Source organism: Suncus etruscus, chromosome 10 (genome assembly GCF_024139225.1).
Source record: "Suncus etruscus isolate mSunEtr1 chromosome 10, mSunEtr1.pri.cur, whole genome shotgun sequence".
In the NCBI taxonomy this organism is placed as follows: domain Eukaryota; kingdom Metazoa; phylum Chordata; class Mammalia; order Eulipotyphla; family Soricidae; genus Suncus; species Suncus etruscus.
The window spans coordinates 99,276,505-99,296,540 of record NC_064857.1 but is presented as its reverse complement, the minus strand read 5'-3'; the positions used below and the strand labels follow the sequence as shown (position 1 = coordinate 99,296,540).

The window sequence follows — 20,036 nt, the reverse complement described above, 5'->3', positions numbered from 1 at the left end:
CCTCGCAGTGAATCATCCGCACTTCGGCACAATAACCCTCCAGGAGTGGGTGGCTAAGCTCGTCTGGCAACTGCCTACACAAACGGCAGTTCTGAGACCAGCCAACAAACCTGTCCGGCCCCAATCCCCATTGGACTTTTGCATAAGATTGACTGGCAAAACCACCTCCAAGGAACATTGGTTGATCGATACCAACTGTTCCCACTCGAGTCTGGGTCAGGAGAGAACGGAAGCTGGTTCGAGAAATGAGCAGATTGGGTGGTTTTGTAGAATTGAGTGTCAAGTGTCCTAAAACTTAGTTGGGCACAGAACAGATCCCAGCGAACTGTTTCCACAGCAAGTTAAGGCAGGGGAACTTGTTAGTCTTCTTGATTTTTATTATAAATATGTTGGTCTGATTATGGGGCCACACCTGGCCACTCCTGGCTCTGAATTCGGGAATGATAGGGGTTGGGAGGGATCCAACCCGGGGTGGGTCGCATCCAAGGGCGCCATTATTTCCCCCCATGTCCCCTTTTTACTTTCAGTACCGTAGAGACCAAATCCCAGACCAAAGTGGTGCCCCGAATTTAACACCCCACCCAACTATTTCAAAAATTCTCCTCTTTGTGTTTGTTTTGTCTGTCCTGTTTGTGACCTGTTCGATAAGAAATTCTGATGGAAGTGTCCCTCCATTTAAAGCAAGGGTCTCAAACTCAAAACTTGATTAAAGTTTACGTTAGAACCAAGTCAAGGGGATTGCTGGCATAGGCACCGATCACGCCATGTGGCATTGTTCTTCCTTTGCACAGGCACATTAAAAATGGGAAAATACTAGACATACAAACACTGTTAGATAAGAATCTATTAGATAAGAACGTGTTTGTATGCGCGACAGCTCTGGCCCATCTTCTGACCTGTCTTGAACGAAGGGGGCGCCTAAACTGGGGGTGGCCAGGATCTAAAGAGCTGGCCCTGCTGATCGTTTCCCTCCTTACCCCCAGGACACTCCAGGCAAGAACCCATTAGAGGACAACCCGCAGGCCTTCCAGACAACATCCTAGCCATGTCTCACCAGTGCACTTGGTGCTCCTAGCTAAGGACAACTTGGCCAACGTTCTTTAAAACCAGCTGGGCAACAACAGGATGTTCGATGGGCCCGGCTGCCACCTGGCCTTGGAGTGAGTGGACACGGACACGAGCCGAGGCTCCTGCGGCCAAGACGGCAGCAACACCAGACGCAGAGGGTGGGGATCGGGGCGAGGAGCGGGAGCGGGGGCCTTCTTGGGGGGACCGGGGACCCTCGAGTCAGGGGCTACAGGTGTCCGGAGCCCGGCGAGGCACCGAAGGACCGAGCGGTGCCTCCCAGGGGCCCCCCAGACGGCCGGCCCGCTCCCCTCCCGGCTCTTCCCCTACCTCTCTGGCGCGCGCTCCGACGTCCCGGCCCGGAGCCGCGGGTCCCGCTGGCGCCGGTTCCGTCTCCTGCTGCCCCGCGGCCGCTCGGGGGTCGCCGCCGTCCGCGCCTCCCGCCAGCCCGGGGGCCCCGTCGGCAGCGCCCGCCGCCACGCCGTGCACCAGCCAGGCGTCCACGCGCGTGCGGCGGACGAACGGGGCGCCCAGCGCGCGCACCTCGCGGAGCAGCCGGCCCGCCGCCGCCGCCGCCGCCGTCGCGGGGTCCGGCTCCGCGCCCTTCGGAAGGCCGCCCCAGGCCGGGCAGGGGCCCGCTCCGAGCCGCGGCTCGCCCCGCAGCAGCAGCAGCGGCAGGTCCGGCTCCAGGTCCGCGCGGAGCCCCGCCAGGCTCAGCAGCAGCGCCAGGTGCAGGAGGCCGCCGCCGCCGTCCGACCGCCAGGGCTTCGGGGGCTTCATCGCCCGGCCCTGCCCGGACGCCGCGGAGGGAGGGAGGGAGAAGCGAACGCGACGCGCAGGGGCGCACGGGGACCGTCGCGGGCTCCCGCAGCCGGGCACAAAGGCGGTGCGGCCTCCGCACCCTCCGCCCGGGCACCCACCGCGCCTGGCACTCGGGAGAGCCAAGGAAGAGCCGCCTGCGCGCCCGATGCGCCGCCCGCGCCGCGGACGGGCCACGCCCCACCCACCGGGCCACGCCCACACCACGCCCACTCCACCAGGCCACGCCCCCGCGCCGTGCCGTGCCCACGTTCACACCCACTCCGGACAGGACTGCCGGCAGCCTCGCTCCGAAATGCCCCGCCCCTCAGCCAGGTTCCGCCCCAAAGCTCCCGCCCCTCTGCGAGGCCCCGCCCCCTCCGGGCCACGCCCACACTCACGCCCGCTCCGGACTGCTCCGCTCGCTCCTCCGCCGGACCTCGCCCACACTCACACTCACGCCCGCTCCGGAATGCTCCGCCCCTCCGCCAGGCCACGCCCACACTCACCCTCTCCGGACTGCCCCGCCCCTCTTACAGGCTCCGCCCAGAAGCTCCCGCCCCTCCGTCGGGCCTCGCTCCGGAACGCCCCGCCCCTCCGCCAGGCCCCGCCCAAGCCCCGCCCCTTTGTAGGACCCCGCCCACACAGGCCCCGCCCACACAGGCCCCGCCCCGGCCGTCGTCCCGCGGCGATCTTGGGAAGCTCGAAGGCTCAAAGGCAGATCGTCTCTAGGGCCCACGTGGAGGTGGGAGTCGCAAGGCTTAATCCAAGTTGAACTTGGGCAGGGTTGGCTGGGTCGCTGGTGGTGGGCTCTGGAGCTGGGGAGGGAAGGAGGGAAGGAGGGGCAGGCTGTCTAGACTACTGGGAAAGTCTGGGTAGGGGGCTGTTTGCAAAAGGGGCGAGTGGGGGGTCGGTTACATAGCGTGGAGGTAGGGTTTGCCTTGCATGCAGAAGGACGGTGGTTCGAACCCCGAGCGTGCCAGGAGCGATTTCTGAGTGTAGAGCCAGGAGGAACCCCTGAGCGCTGCCCCCACAAAAAAGGGAAAATGGGCTGGCTTCTGACCCATGCGTTCGGTTCTTATCCTCCTACCCCAGCCCTTCTCTATAAAATCTACAGGTTTGCGTGGTAAAATGGACTTCAGGGTCTTGCCTGGCATTCGCCACAGAAGAGCCCCGTTTGATTGTGGCCATCATACAGTCCCTGGAGTGACCCAAAATAACAACAACAATAATAATAGTAATATTATTATTAGTTAACCCCGCTTAACTGCCATGTGCCTCAGAGGAGATGCCTATAAACCCTACCAAATAGTGCAAGGCACCTTCTGTTACCCTTTATTTGCACTACTCGCCCTCCCTCACATTCATGTGCTCTAGTCTCTCCATTTGGAACAAATGTCTTCCCCTCGCATGACTCCATGAATGCCAGCATTGCAACATTTGGCAAGGTTCACTCTGAATTGTGCTTAGGATTGCTGGAGTTTGCCCATTGTACGCTGTTGAGGGGGAAAAACCTATTAACTCACCTTGGTGCCCACACAATTCCCCAGTGCTGGGTTTTGCAAATGTGGCTTTTAGAAGCTCTCTTCGTCTTCCTTGGAGTATGCAAATGCCCAACTTAGATGAAGCAGTTGGGTAGGACGTGGAGCAGGACCTGTTTATCAAGACCCTGGTTTTCTCCTCTCTGCCTCTGTGATGAGAACTATGCACTGGGTTTCATTTTGCGCAGGGTGTCTAAAGGAGTTTCTGCTTTCAGCCTCAAAGACAGAGTCAAGGGTGATGAAATGGGTGGAAGACAGACACTAGCCAGATCAACACAACCCCGTTCCAGGGCAGCCTGTCTGGAGGCTGGACTTGGTAAACTTGGACCCAGTCTGACCCTGCAGGTGGCCCTTCCCTGAGAAGAACCATGAAGGACTGACTCTGAACTTAAAAGTCTCATTAGGGAAGCAAAAAAAATACCTCTGTTTTCCCTGTAGATCACACAAATCTTCACCTGTTACTAAAGATTTCCCTGAAGGGAAGCCAAAATATAGTCCAATGCCAAAAGATTAAGGAGCTGAAAGTGGCTGTAAAGATGCTACTAAGAATCAGCTAGTGAGAACAGAAATGGCGCTTTTTTTAAGGTAAATCTTCTCGGGCCTCAGAGCTGGAGGTAAGGGGCTTGCCTTGCTTATACATCTTGTTGTGGGATTACTATGTTGCTCACCCTAATCTGTGCCCTACCCTAGGGTGTGACCTGGCATTCTGCCCCCACCCTAGGGTAGGACCTGATTCTGCTTCCACCATTGGTTGGTATCTGATCCCACCATTGGGTGGGACCTGACTCTGGAGTATAAGAGCAAGGGTCTGTGGAAGGCGAGGAGCTTTTTGCTGGCTGGAACTGAATCTGAGTCTTTGGACTTCAGTTTTGTCCATCTGAATAAAGCAAATATTTCCACGAGCCTGATTGTCTGCGAGCTGTTTACCCGCCGTTTCACCTCAGAACCGTGGGCTAGACAGGGTGGCAGACGCGTGCTCCGAGCTGGAAGAAAAGGGCCTCATTCTCCATCCCACCATCAGTCAACCTCTTCAGGGGCTGACCTGCTACACATCTGATCTGGGTTCAATCCCTGGCATCCTCTGAGCCTTCCAGGAATGACTCCTGAGCACCACTAGGTATGGCTCCCAAACGAACCCAAAACAAGAACCTTAGAGTCTTGTGTATAGTGGGTGCTGCCCTGTCCCTTTTATTCCACTTAAATCCGAGACTTTTAGAGATCTGCACAGTCTCAAATCAGAAAGGATGTTCAAATTTCCTTCCTATGTGGGATGGGGGACAAAGCAACAGTTCAGAGGGCAGGGTGTTTGCCTTGTACACTGCTGACTCAGGTTGGATTCCTGATTCCGTATGCCCCCTGAGCCTGTCCGGAGTAATTTCTGAGCACAGAGACAGGAGGAACCCCTGAATGCTGCCGGGTGAGGCACAAAAGCAAACAAACAAAAAAAATCCTTCCTTATATCCAGGAGGAACTAATGCCTCACTTTTTAAAATGTGGCCTTTTTCTGGGCCGGAGAGGTGGTACTAGAGGTAAGGTGTTTGCCTTGCAAGCGCTAGCCAAGGAAGAACCGCAGTTCGATCCCCCTGGAGTCCCATATGGTCCCCCCAAGCCAGGGGAGATTTCTGAGCGGTTAGCCAGGAGTAACCCCTGAGCATCAAACGGGTGTGACCCAAAACACCAAAACAAAACAAAACAAAACAATCCCTTAAAATGTGGCCTTTTTCAAACTGGGATAGGGGAGGACAAATTTGGTGATGGGTATTCCCCTGATTCAATGTTAATATGTACCTAAAATACTACTGTGAAAGAGATATGTAAGCCATTATGATCACAATAAAAATTAAAAATAAAATAAAATAAAAATAAATCTATTAGATTTGATCCCCCCCCCCAAAAAAAAAGCAGTCTCACCAGGGTTGAGACTTTAAATATAAGGTATTCAGATTTCAGATCGGCGATTTTCGAGAAGTGTAGTAGAAGCAATCCTGTGATATAGTAACAAAGTTTGATTAACATGCAGAATTTTCTTTGCCAGAATTCTGCATTTACTCAAGAGTGTTAAAGAAATACTTAACAGAGAAGAATATAAGATACATATTAGAGAAGGCCATAATTCATTATGAGTTGAACAAAAGAGGAGATATGTTTACCACATTGGATTGATAGAAAGATCAATGTGTTTATCAATAAAAGTGCTTTCCCTGAATATTATTTTCATTTTATTAGCTGATATTTTTACATAGTTGCTTCTTATCACATTAAAGCTGATAAGTCTTTCCTAAATTGCTAAATTTGCATTCTAAGAGAATATATATTCTGTTCAAGACTTTCCTGTGTAAGTCTTTCATTATCGAGTGAAATCATAATTGTTCTGTCAGTCACTAATTATGTGGACAAATGTTTCTAAAAAAGAATTCCTATTTTCAAAATATACATAAATAAAAATAATTACAATCTTAAAAAAAATATGGCCTTTTTCATGTGACTGACCAAGTTCAATCCCCAGCACCATATATGGTTTCCTAAACACAGCAGGGATTGAGCCCTGGAGCTCAGAGCTAAGCATAGCTCCTCAGCGATTCCATGTCTGACCCCTAAAACAAAACAACTATGACCTAGAACTGGGGAGATGACTCAAAGGGCTGGAGCACAGGCTTTGCGTGCTGAAGAGCCCCCTACCCACATGGAGGTCAATCCTGAATTGCAACCCGGAACACCTACAGGAGAGATGGGAGTAGTCCCCAAATACAACAAAGGCAAGTGTGTCTACTGAGACACAGCTCTAACTTACAGAAAGCAGGCCACAAGAATGACCTTACAGTAAATTATTAAACAGAAGAGTCATAAGCAATCCCACACAGCCTTGATCTTGATCACAACAAAAGGTTCCATTTATAGGAATGCAGAGAGAGAGAGAGAGAGAGAGAGAGAGAGAGAGAGAGAGAGAGAGAGAGAGAGAGAGAGAGATGAAATTAGACCAAAAGAGTTGTTTGATTTTTGTTTTTGTTTTTGTTTTTGCCTGGGGTAGTTTTCTTTCTTATTCTTTCTTTCTTTCTTTCTTTCTTTCTTTCTTTCTTTCTTTCTTTCTTTCTTTCTTTCTTTCTTTCTTTCTTTCTTTCTTTCTTTCTTTCTTTCTTTCTTTCTTCCTTCCTTCCTTCCTTCCTTCCTTCCTTCCTTCCTTCCTTCCTTCCTTCCTTCCTTCCTTCCTTCCTTCCTTCCTTCCTTCCTTCCTTCCTTCCTTCCTTCCTTCCTTCCTTCCTTCCTTCCTTCTTTCCTTCCTTCCTTCCTTCCTTCCTTCCTTCTTTCCTTCCTTCCTTTCTTTCTTTCTTTCTTTTAATAAAATATTTAAGCACCATGATTACAAGCATGATTGTAGTTGGGTTTCAGTCATAGACAGAATCGTTTTGTTTTGTTTTTATGGGTTTTTGTTTGTTTGATTTGTTTTGTTTGGGGGCCACATTCCGTGAGGCACAGGGGTTACTCCTGGCTATGCGCTCAGAAATCGCTCCTGGCTTGGGGAACCATATGGGACGCAGGGATCAAACTGAGGTCCATTCCGGATCAGCCTTGTGAAAAGCAAATGCCCTACCACTGCGCTATCGCTCAGGCCCAAAATTGTTTTGTTTTTGTTTCATTTTTGGGCCACAGTCAGAGGTGCCCAAAACTTACTTGCCTCTCTGGGCTTCCTCCTAGCTCTGCTCTAAAGTCACTTCTGGTAGCCAGGAAAAGACCAAAGATCGAAGCTGAATCAGCTGTTTGCAAGGCCTTTTCCATTGTACTTTTATTACTCCAACCCCGGGTTTTTAGTTTTAAAAATAGCCAACGCAGAGGCAGCGGCACTGAAAGGAATAAGCATGCTTACGCTTTGCGTGCAAGAGTCCTGAATCGGGGTGCTATGAGGCCCCAAGCATCGCTGGCAGCAATTCCCAGCATTGTAATCCCCAAGCACCACTGGTTGTGACTACAAACAGCCCCTCCCTGCAAACCCCCCTCCCCCCCAAAAAGGATAGTCCAATGCAATCTGATGTAGGCAAAAAGGAAGGGGTGCCTAGGCAATGAAATGCATCAAACGGAACCAGCTGGAGTCCCTCAAAGACTCATCAGGGGCTCATTCACCACTGAATGAATGATAATAACCCAGCCCAGTACCCCAAGTTAGGTAACTTGAAAAACCCAGTAAGACCAGCTGTGAAGAGGAACAGGCACTCTGTCTAGTCTGAGTCTGTCTTTAGCTTTACCGGGCACCCTCCACTGCTGAGAGTACCTACCTCCCAACTTGGGGTATGTAAGCCCTTCAATTTGCAACATTTTCTCTCTCTCTCTCTCTCTCTCTCTCTCTCTCTCTCTCTCTCTCTCTCTCTCTCTCTCTCTCTCTCTCTCTCTCTCTCTCTCTCTCCTCTCTGTCTCTCTCTCTCTTTGTCTCTCTCTCCCTCTCCCTCCCTCTCCCCTTCCCCACCTCTCTCTCCTCTCCCCCCTCCCCTACCTCACTTCTCTCTCTGCTTTAGCTCTTTACTTCAATTTTCAACGTTCTCTCATTCTCTCCTCTTTCTCTCTCTTTACTTCAATGTGCAATTCTCCTCTCTCCTCTCTCTCCCCCTCCCCTTCCCTACCTTTCCCCCTTCTCTCTTCCCTTCCTCACATCTCTCTCCTCTCCCCTTCTTCACCTCTCTTCTTTCCCCCTCTCACTCTCTCACTCTAGATCTTTACTTCAATTTTCAACATTCTCTCTTCTCTTTCTCTTTACTTCAATTTGCAACATGCATTCTCTCTCCTCTCTTTCTCTTTCTTTATTTCTATTTGCAACATTATCCTCTCTCTGTCTCTGTCTCTTTCTTCACTCTAGACCCTGTTTCCTCTTCTCTCTTTGGGTTTCCAGCACCATTCCATAGCACCACCCACAGTGTTGTTGTCTACAGGCAGAAATATTGGAGCTGCCATAGACAGAGAGTGCTGGCCCCTTCAGTCTCCCGGGGAAGCCTTGGGGTGTGGTGGGTGGGGTTGGGGAATGCGTTTAAGACTACTAGTTTGCTTCAACTTGTCCACTGCACAGGCATTCGGGTCCTACCAGTCCCACAAGACAGCGTCAAGATGCATCTGAGGGGCCGAAGAGATAGCATGGAGGTAGGGCATTTGCCTTGCATGCAGAAGGACAGTGATTCAAATCCCGCCATCCAGTATGGTCCCCTGAGCCTGCTGGGGGCGATTTCTGAGCATAGAGCCAGGAGTAACTCCTGAGCACTGCCGGGTGTGTACCCCACCCCCCCAAAACAAAAGATGCATCTGAGACCCACTTGATTTCCAAGGCAGAGTGGTGGGAATTATGACAAGGAACAAGAAATAGGCATGCGATTAAAGGATCAATAAATTAAAGTTTATTTAGCTTCAGTTCTGGCTCAACAGTCATCTGTAAGGCTGAGCGCCTGGCCCAGGGTTCGGGTGACACATATAGCATTCATCCCTGAGTTACAGATTACATGTTCATCTGTACACATGAATGCCAGGGTGCTTTAGATATGGTCATCTTTCCTATTCTTTTCAAAGCCTAGGCTTTGTACTTTGGGGCTGGTGACTGAGCAACTATGGTTTAGTGGTACCTTACTTCATTGCCAAGGGCCCCTCCCTGACTGCCCTTCTTTCTCAGTGCACACCTTCACCTTTTTCAGACTCTTTCTCTTTTCCCTACTTGCAGAGCACTGAGTGTGAGCAGCCCTAGGATTCACATGCTCTGGGCAGTGCACTCTAGGCAATGTGCCAACAGCCAGTGAGAACTGAGGCTGGTTTTGGAATAGACAAAGAAGCAGGTTCTCGGGCCGGAGAGATAGGACAGTGGTAAGGCATTTGCCTTGCACACGGCCAACACAGGACAGACCCCAATTCAAATCCCGGCATCCTATATGGTTCTCTGAGCCTGCCAGGAGCAATGTCTGAGCGCAGAGCCAGGAGGGCTCAGAGCTGGGTGTGCCCCCCCCCCACCAAAAAAAAAAAAAAGTAGATACTCCAGGGGTTGAGATCTAACATGAGGTCTAGCCATCTCCTTGGCTAGAAAATTCCCTCTCATTTTTCAAAACTAGAGGATACATTTAGGTGATACATGGGTCCCAAAGCCAAAATGATTTGAAGGTAAATGTTCCTAACTACTAAGTTTGGAATTATTTGTTACCTAACCTATATTACTAATATATGCAAGTTACATTTGTGGACTCTCAGCAATTGAAGAAAAAAATTAAAAAATGCAACTGTGGTTGTGCTCTAAGGTTGTGATACAGTCAATGAATTCATTCATTGTGAAGTAATGACTTCTCCTTGCCGCTGCCAATTAGTAGGTGTATAGTGTGAGGTTAGCACACCTGCCTTTTTCCAAAGTGATTGCTTTCTTTTTTCTCCTTCCTTCCTTCCTTCCTTCCTTCCTTCCTTCCTTCCTTCCTTCCTTCCTTCCTTCCTTCCTTCCTTCCTTCCTTCCTTCCTTCCTTCCTTCCTTCCTTCCTTCCTTCCTTCCTTCCTTCTTTTTTAAAGAGTCTTTATAGAGGCTGGAAAAATAATACAGTGAGGTTAGCACACCTGCCTTTTCCCAAAGTGATTGCTTTTCCTTTCTTTTCCTTTCCTTTCCTTTCCTTTCCTTTCCTTTCCTTTCCTTTCCTTTCCTTTCCTTTCCTTTCCTTTCCTTTCCTTTCCTTTCCTTTCCTTTCCTTTCCTTCTTTCCTTTTCCTTCCTTCCTTCCTTCCTTCCTTCCTTCCTTCCTTCCTTCCTTCCTTCCTTCCTTTCTTTTTCTTTCTTTCCTTCCTTCTTTTTTAAAGAGTCTTTATAGAGGCTGGAAAAATAATACAGTGAGGTTAGCACACCTGCCTTTTTCCAAAGTGATTGCTTTTCCTTTCCTTTCCTTTCCTTTCCTTTCCTTTCCTTTCCTTTCCTTTCCTTTCCTTTCCTTTCCTTTCCTTTCCTTTCCTTTCCTTTCCTTTCCTTTCCTTTCCTTTCCTTTCCTTTCCTTTCCTTTCCTTTCCTTTCCTTTCCTTTCCTTTCCTTTCCTTCTTTCTTTCTTTCTTTCTTTCTTTCTTTCTTTCTTTCTTTCTTTCTTTCTTTCTTTCTTTCTTTCTTTCTTTCTTTCTTTCTTTCTTTCTTTCTTTCTTTCTTTCTTTCTTTCTTTCTTTCTTTCTTTCTTTCTTTCTTTCCCTCCCTCCCTCCCTCCCTCCCTCCCTCCCTCCCTCCCTCCCTCCCTCCCTCCCTCCCTCCCTCCCTTTCTTCCTTCCTTCCTTCCTTCCTTCCTTCCTTCCTTCCTTCCTTCCTTCCTTCCTTCCTTCCTTCCTTCCTTCCTTCCTTCCTTCCTTCCTTCCTTCCTTCCTTCCTTCCTTCCTTCCTTCTTTTTTAAAGAGTCTTTATAGAGGCTGGAAAGATAATACAGTGGGTAGGTTGCTGGCCTTTCACCTGGGTTCAATCCCCAGCACTCTATATGGTTCTCCAAATCTCAACAGGGGTAACTCTGAGCACAGAGCTTGAAGTAAGTCCTGAGCACAAAAGGGTTTGGTCCTCAGATAAAAACAAAATCAATAAAAAAATAACAACTTTGTATTGTTGTGTTTGCTCACATGGGTTGCCCCAGTGATGCAGCACAGTTGTACAAAACTCATGACCTGGGGCCGGAGAGATAGCATGGAAGTAGGGTGTTTGCCTTGCATGCTTTATAGTGCAAGGCCCTGAATTCTATCCCTGGCACCATGAGCACATTCAAGTGTAGACCCTACAAAAATGCAATATATGTGGGACCAGAGCCATAGTACAGCAGGTAGGACATTTGCCTTGCATGCAGTCAACCCAGGTTCAATCCCTGATATCCCATATGGTTGCTGAGTCAACCCAAATTCAATCCCTGATATCCCATATGGTTGCTTGAGTCCACAAGGAGTGATACCTGAGTGCAGATCCAGGAGTAACTTCTGAGCACTTCCAGGTGTCCCCAAAACCAATCAAACAAACAAAAATTTGAAAAAAAAAATAGGAGGCTTGAGTGATAGTACAACACTTTTCTTGCATATAACTGACCTGGGTTCCATCCCCAACACATATATAATTTTGATAAAATAATTGGAACAGTATATTTTTCTTTATATATTATATATATATTTGGTTTGGTGCCACATTTGGTATTGCTGAGGGACTACTCCTTGGTATGCTGGGGCGACTATGTGGTACTGGGATTGAACTCAGTACACCCACCCATTGAAATTAAGTATGCAGCTTGCTGAGCTGTCTCTTTGCCTCCCCGACATTTTCTTTAAATAGTGTATCCTAATTTAGAATCATAGTAAACATTCCTTATGTTGCTGTGAAAACCCATGAAATTGTGCTGTTTCTGACATCTAGATGAGAAAATATCTTTCAAAAGTAAAAGCTTTGTACAGTAATTTGCATGGTGGGGAGCCTTTTCCTTCAACTCCCATTTTAGCCTCTCTCATTTCTGTTTAAAAGTGTGTTGTATGCCCGTTAGTTACTTTCCCAAGCCATGAACATTATTCCCCCTGATATGTGTCTTTTTTTTCATTTTGTGGTCTGCTTTGCTATGTGAAATTTGGACAGATAGTAATGGCACATGCATTTTTCCTAATTCTATTGAACTCTGTTTCCTCAAACCTTCAGGATTTCCAAGACAAGTTAGGAAGGAAAAGACTTTGGATCTGTTTCCTACAAAAGTGCCAGTATTTGCTAAAACATAGAGCTGGGAGAACCCCAATGGAACGCCATCTGTCCTTGGCTTTGACAGCCTGCAGAGTCTTTTCATAGCCAAGAGTTTGGCTATTTAGCACAGAAATTCAACAACATGATTTACATATCAGAAACTTGATGATGTAAAGAGCTGCTTTGCTATGTGGAATTTGGAGGCATAGTAATGGCTTTTATTAAAAAAAATTTACTTTGGGGTCCCATACCGATAGTACTCAGGGCTTAAGTTGGCTCTCAGCCCAGAGAACACTCCCAGCAAAACACAGGGGACCATCATATGTGGTACCAGAGTTCAAGCCCAGTTCTGCTATGTGAAAGGTGAGTGTCCTAAACTGCTATCCATCATTCTATTTTGATATGTACTAAGACTTTCCCCATAGGAATCTTTGAATCAGCAGGAACACCCAGTTGAGTCAAGCCTTGCAGCCATCAATGTTATTCTGTTGTCCCACTTTTCAGGAAGTGAGCAGCTGTTAAAATAAGGCACTTGGGCCAGAGAGATAGCATGGAGATAAAGCATTTGCCTAGCATGCAGAAGGACGGTGGTTCGAATCCTGGCATCCCATATGGTCCCCCGAGCCTGCCAGGAGTAATTTCTGAGCATAGAGCCAGGACTAACACCTGAGCACTGCCGGTGCGACCCAAAAACAAAACCAAAATAAAATAAAATAAAATAAAATAAAATAAAATAAAATAAGGCACCATTCCCCTTGCTAGTTGCACTCTGAATCATGCTTTTGCCTTAAACAGACACTAATAGCACTGCTTTCTGCTGTGAGAAACTCACACATTTTGTGCAAAAGAAACTTACAAGTGTATTCAAGTGTAACCCAGAATGCTACTTCATCAGCAAGAGCAGCAACTTTCCCTTCAGACAGCAAATGTGTCCAACATGCCTCTGAAATAGGATCAGTTGCCTGCCCTGAATTCCAAAGGAGCTATTTGGATTTCTTTGGATTCAACTCCATATTCCTATGAATGGAAGGAACCTGAGTGTAATGCAATAGGGTTGCCCAAGGTAAGTGCGAAATTCTCCTGAATGCACATGTGAATTTCATGGTCCATTTCTGCTCCAGAATCCTACTCAGCAGGATGTTGGCCACTCATATTTCTAACCATCTGTGTGTTGTCCTGATAACATTCATTTGGGAACTTCAGGCCATTTGGATCTGTCCCTAAACTATTCTGTTGACCTGGAAACTCTTTATTCTGCTGTTATTTATTCTAAATCTATTTCCCAAGAATGCACTACCTTTCAGCTAGGTCGTTATCTAGTCCGGTCTAGTCTAGTCTGCTCAGCAGGTAGAGAGCCCCCTCTTCTCACCCCAAAGTTTCTGGGAAGGAATAAAATCAAGATGTAATTTAAAGGGGCCAGAGCGATAATACAGTGTGTAGTGCTCTGACTTTGCATATGGCTGACCCAGCAACTTATATGGTTCTTTGAGCACTACTAGGAGTAATTTTACCCCATGAACACCAGCTGCTGTGGCCAAAAACCGAAGGGGATAAAAACAAAAGATATAATCTACGAAAAAGAGGTAATTTGTTTACCAGCCCCAAAGTGGGAGACAAGACTTCCTTTAGAAATGCAGGAAGATGCCTCTGCATCTTTAGAGATCCTTTAGAAATGCATCTGAACAACAGCCTGAAAAGGTTGGACACCTCAGGACAGAAAAACAGTAGCTGGACCAAAGGCTATTCTAGGAGTATGACAGAATCACCAGAGCTCACACTCCCATCCTCCTTGACAATACCCTGGCAATTCTTTTATTTATTTATTTATTTATTTATTTATTTATTTATTTATTTATTTATTTATTTATTTATTTATTTTATTTTTTAACCACCACCAGACATACTCAGGGGTTAGTTACTTCTGGTTCTGCATTCAGGAATGCAGACTCATGGAACCATATAAGATGTGGGGATGGAACCTGCATTGATTCCCAGATTGACTATGTGCAAGGCCAAGGCCCTACCTGCTGTGCTATCTCTCCGACCCACCCTGGAAACTCTTATCTACACACAAGACCTAAATCAGGGCAGTCTGGAGTGGAAGCAGGGTCATAAAACCAACTTAGCAGAGTCTGTGTTCCATTTTGGACTCACTTTCCAGCCTGGGTTATACTGTTCTTTTGTTTTTAGTCTTTATTTTCTGGGGCCACATCTAGCAGCACTCAGGAGTTACTCTTGTCTCTGTGCTCAGAAATTACTCCTGGGGCCCCAAAGCAATAGCACAGTGGTCGGGCATTTGCCTTGCACATGGCCAACACAGGACAAATCCCGGTTCGATTCCTGGCATTCCATATGGTCTTCTGAGCCTGCCAGAAGCAATTTCTGAGAGCCACCCAGGAGTAAACCCTGAGCGCCGGGTGCAATCCAAAAACAAAAACAAAAAACAAAAAAATAAAAAAGAAAAGAAAAAGAAATTACTCCTGGTAGGTTCAGCGGACATATGGGATGCCGGAGATTTAATTGAGATAGGCGGGGCCGGGCGGTGGCGCTAAAGGTAAGGTGCCTGCCTTGCCTGCGCTAGCCTTGGACGGACCGCGGTTCGATCCCCCGGTGTCCCATATGGTCCCCCAAGCCAGGAGCAACTTCTGAGCACATAGCCAGGAGTAACCCCTGAGCGTTACCGGGTGTGGCCCAAAAACCAAAAAAAAAAAAAAAAAAAATTGAGATAGGCCATGTGCAAATACCATTGCTGCTGTGCTATGGATCTGCTCTGCCCCACCCCATTTATTTTACTTAATGGGGTACACTTTCTTCTTCTCTGATATTTCCTAAATAAACTGTGCTTTCTTAACTATTTAACTACACTATTTGTCTCCTGAAATTCTTTTCTGCAAGTATAGTTGACAGATTTGGGAAACTTGAGTGAAGGTCAGAACTGATTTTCTTTCTGTGAAGAACAAATCCTAGTTCTTCCCCCACACAGACAGCCATCTCTCCCAGCTCTTCCTCCTCCTGGTTGAATGGACTCTAGGCATCCAAATCTTTTTTTTTTTTTTTTTTTTCGGGCCACACCCGTTTGGTGCTCCTGGCTAAGCGCTCAGAAATTGCCCCTGGGTTGGGGGGACCATATGGGACGATCATCGAACCTTGGCTAGCGCTTGCAAGTCAGGCACCTTACCTCTAGCGCCACCTCGCCGGCCCCTAGGCATCCAAATCTTACACTGCAAAACGTTCTGCTGCTCTGCAGACACCTTGGCCTGGGATACTTACTTCCATTAATTCGGAGGATTTGAGCTGTTCGGCTTCAAAGATACATGAGAGCATGTACCTAAATTGTCTTTTTGTTTTTGGGCTAAATTCATTTCCTTGTTCCACAAATATACGATAAGCACTTGCTAGCTGTTGGGCAGTCTCCACCCCACCCCAAGAAAATAAAGTCTTGGATGCTGCTCAAGGCCTGAAAACAAAATGAAACAAAACATAAAGCTGCAGGTCTAGTAGGTTTAGTGGAGTTGGGGGGAGACAATGAAGAAATAAGTTGTTGGGACTTGATAAGGCTCAAAGAATCATTAAAGCAAGGGAAAAGGGATAGAGGACTAGAGTGAGGGAATGTGTGGGGGGAAAGAAATGTGTAGAAAATGCTTGGGGCAAGAGGCAAGGAGGTGAAACCTGAGACTAGCATGTGTGGAGAGAAGAGTGAGTCCAGGGCTGGCCCCAGGCAGGCAGATGCCAGTTGTGGGCACAAAGAGGCAGGAGGTTAGGCAGTGGGAAAGGAGAATGTGGTCAGGGACCGAGCCACGCTGGGTGTCACAGAGAGCTGCGAGAGTGTTTTACTCTTAGTAGGCTGGAAAGCAAAACCGAGGACTGTAAATAAGAAATGAAAACATGCTGGGCCCTGAAACAGGGCACACAGGAAACATTACAAAAGCAATTCTAGCTTTTAGTTTCACTTTCCATTACTCCTTGGTAAGCCAACTCAGCTTTACAGAAATAATGTTTCTTCATTAGAATATGTCAGGAAGGATAGAAAGCAAATATAAAAATTCTAATCTTAAATCCTTAGGTCCAATTATTATTGAGTGTTTGGCATCTACAAGAGGTTCATTTGCAAATCACACCAGTTCTAGTCATAAGGGGTCATACTTTTGGTTTGAATTTTGGGCCACACTCAGCAGTGCTGGGGAATTAGCTTTGGAGATCCATTTTAGCATTGTGGGGTGGAGGATTTGGGGGGTGCTGTGTAGTGCAGGGATCAAATCTAGGTCACATGTGTAAGAGGTCTGCCCTTGGAGCTATCTCTCTGACTCATTCCCTTTTGTTTTGATGTTCAAACTCTAGTTTGTTGTTTGTTTGTTTGGGGGGATACCTGGCAATGTTTGGCAGGATGCTTCTCTCAACTCGAGAACATATGATGCAAAAGATCAACATACAAAACATGTAATTACTTGTGACTACTCTGGCAGTACTGGGAAATCATGTGTGGTGCTGGGTTTGAGCTAAGACTAACTCATGTCGAGCAAGTGCTTTAGCTCTTCTACTTTCTCTCTGACCCCTCAACTATGTATTTTTTTTTAAACTTTATTGTGGCTATTTCCAAATTTATACAAATTTAAAACACCATCAAACAACACAGCAAAAGTCTAGTCTTATTTCTTCATACTGCTATTCATTTTCTTCTTCCTTAAGCTGAGTTACTTGATAGCAACTCAGACATGTCATGCATGAATGCTTCAGTGTGCATCTCTCAAAAGGAACTCTTTCATTTTTTCCTTGCTACAACATCATATCACACCAAAACAAACAGCTATAACTTTTCTTTTCTTTTTTTTTTTTTGGTTTTTGGGCCACACCCGGTAACGCTCAGGGGTTACTCCTGGCTATGTGCTCAGAAGTTGCTCCTGGCTTGGGGGACCATATGGGACACCGGGGGATCAAACCGCGGTCCGTCCAAGGCTAGCGCAGGCAAGTCAGGCACCTTACCTTTAGCGCCACCACCCGGCCCCATAACTTTTCTTTAATTAAAAATTATTTTTGGTTTTTGGGTCACACCCGGCAGCGCTCAGGTGTTACTCCTGACTCTGTGCTCAGAAATCACTCTTGGCAGGCACGAGGGACCATATAGGATGCCGGAATTCGAACCACCATCCGTCCTGGATTGGCTGCTTGCAAGGCAAATGCCCTACTGCTGTGCTATCTCTCTGGCCCCAATTAAAAGAATTTTAATAATATATTTAAGCACCATGATTACAAACATTTTATAGTTGGGTTTCAGTTATAAAAAAGAACACCCCCTTTACCATTGCAGCCTTCCCACCACCAATGCCCCTTATTCCTCTCCTCTCTCACCCCCAACCTGTATTCGAGGCAGGCATACTATTTCTCTCATTCACTCACTACCATTGTCATAGTTGCTAGTATAGTTATTTCTCTTATTTGTTTGTTTATTTAGTTTTGGTTTTGGGCCACATCCAGTGGTGCTCTGGGCTAGGTTGCAGCCTCCATTGTTCTTAAAGCTGGGACTGCCTCCTCTCTCTTTCTTATCCTTTTGGGGCTCTGCCTTCAGCAATGGGCTTATCTACAAGCACCTAGGAAGCTGTGCCCTGAATCCTTCCTGATCTTCTCAGTCCATCTATATCCTCTGCCTTCTCTTAGCACCTTTCCCTCTCTAGATTTGTAGTCCCAGCCCTTAGCTCATATGATTCTGGCATGTGGGGCCTGAGAAGTGTCTATGTCAAAGATGAACTACTCTGGGGACCAGTAAGCCTTGTGGTCTCTTTGTTCCCTAAATCAGAGCCACCCCCAATTTCTCCACACAAATTTTCACTTACCTTTTCTTGTTGCTACAATAACTGGGGGCTGCTCATCTTAGTCCTGGTGTTCACACAGGTTTTGGCTACAGGGCTCACCCCAAACACTGGGTCGTGATGCCCTCAAGACTGAAACTATTGTGTTGTGGGAGATGCCAAAGCTTAGTACCACTGGGATTGTGGCCTTGGTGGAGATGGGGCTCTAACTCATGGCTTCATAGGCACAAGACAGGCACTTTGCCACTGAGCCATCCCCAGGATTCTCAATGACCACTTTAGAAAGTCAGTATTTCCTTGGTGCCACCTACATAGAAAGAATTGGATGATGGAGTTATTGTCCACTGCTTAGTTTTTGGGAGTGCACCAGCTCCTTTTCCTCATTTTTTTCTTCTCCTCATTCTGCTTTTTGTTTGTTTGTTTGTTTGTTTAGGCCACACTCCACAGTACTCCGGGTTTCTCCAGGCTCTACACTCAGTAATTACACCTGGTAGTGCTCGAGGGACCATATGGTTTTGACCAGGTCAGTCTCATGCAAGGCAAGCACCTTACCTGCTGTGCTCTTTCTCTGGCTCCTGCACCAGCTTCTTAATTATTCACCTCACCTCTGTGGGATTGGGTGTTGCTTCTCAGCATTTACTCTGAGTCAGGCAAAAGATGGGGGAGGCAATGCTAAACTCAGAGCTATGCCCTTTGAGACTGGCTCAGTGCCAAGTCCAAATAGCAGGTCAAAACGTATGTTCTGAGAGGAGCCAGGATTCCACAACAGAAAGAAGTTGTCTCACAGAATGAAAGGCTCACTTTAAAAGTGCTGTCAATCACTCATCAAATGACAGCCATTAAACAACCAGCTCAGGCCTTGAGAGGCAGCCAGAGGACCTGGAGAAGATGAAAGGAGGAAGCATAGTTGGGCCAACTTGCTTGAGCTGAAATATTCAAATGAGGATCAAGTGGTTCTGAATCAGCGCACACTGCAGGGCTGGATCCGAATTTGGCAGGATGTGAGGCTGGCAGCAATTGAGTTTTTCCACTAAGATGCTATCCAAATGGTGCCCAGAAAGGGCCAGTGAGTCCAGGAGCATGGCCATCAGCTAGAGAGCCTCTGAAGTTTGCAGAGAATGATCTGACTTCCTGGAACAACTTGTAAGATATCTTTGCTTTGATCTGACATGGATGAGTCAGATGAATCTATAAACTACATTCTGTTTGTTAGCTTGTTTCAGATGTGGACCTGCCATATTCAGCAACTCCTCCTGACTTAATGCTATGGATGTTTGAGAGATCTTATACCATGTTGGGGATGATCCTCCATGCAAAGTTCCTTTGGAGCATCTTCTCAGTACCAATGATGGGATTTTCTGTTTGTTTGTTTGTTTGTTTGTTTGTTTTTGGTGATAGTGGAGAGTGATTAGGCTACATTTTGCAATGCTCATGGGCTATTCCTAGGTCTATACTTAGGCAATATGTAGAGAGAGGGATTTGAAACCAAGATTTGCTGCATGCAAGGTCTAAGATTTTAAGGTGTATAACTGAAGTTTTTGTTTCATGATCGCTAGGAAATCTTAGCTACTCCCATTAATGACAATGATGTTTACTGGTTTCATACAGTTCATACAGTTCATACTGTTCATACAGGAGATAGGCAGATGCAGACATCAGCATCTCACTTCACTTCTTGTGAAGTTCAGGTTGGTGTCAGTATTGACCAAGACCTCTCAGCAATCCTAACCTGCATCTAAAAATGACCCATGTAAGTAATGGAATCATTTTGTTCCCTTCTTGGGTATGGATATTAGGCAATATCAAACAGATCTTCCCAAATAGGGTCAGGAGGGAGAAGGGGATGGAGATGACTACTAGTGGTAGAGAATCCTGGGGACTCTGCTGGTGATGAAAGTGCAGTAACTGTGGATATCAAAACCACAGAAGTTAACACTATCATAGCCATGCTACCTAAACTACAAAAATTTGATTCAATACACACACACAAACACACACACCACACCAAAACAAACAAAAAAGATATGTTTACAGCTGCTCATACACCTTGGGAGAAGTACTTCCCAAAGAGTACTGGGAGGCCTTAAGGCCAGGTAATACTTGGCCATTGAGCCTGATAGTTCAATACTATTCCTGATGTTGTGATGCTGTCAGAAGTCTA

General features: G+C 46.9%; 2 protein-coding genes across 2 annotated transcripts in view; both read right to left on the bottom strand.

Annotated features, from left to right (window-relative positions):
- The window catches only part of NFE2L3 (NFE2 like bZIP transcription factor 3), a 39,633-nt gene extending 37,788 nt beyond the window's left edge, over window positions 1-1,845 (bottom strand). Inside the window, exons 1-2 of the mRNA XM_049781720.1 lie at window positions 1,332-1,845; window positions 1,096-1,190 (exon numbers count right to left, since the gene is read on the bottom strand). Coding sequence (XP_049637677.1) covers window positions 1,096-1,190; window positions 1,332-1,845 — 609 coding nt within the window. The remainder of the gene's footprint in view (window positions 1-1,095; window positions 1,191-1,331) is intronic.
- Window positions 1-17,434, bottom strand: part of CBX3 (chromobox 3) — an 82,945-nt gene extending 65,511 nt beyond the window's left edge. The window contains exon 1 of the mRNA XM_049782010.1: window positions 17,425-17,434. The gene's annotated coding sequence lies outside the window, so the exon portion shown is untranslated. The remainder of the gene's footprint in view (window positions 1-17,424) is intronic.
- Window positions 17,435-20,036: the final 2,602 nt, after the last annotated feature.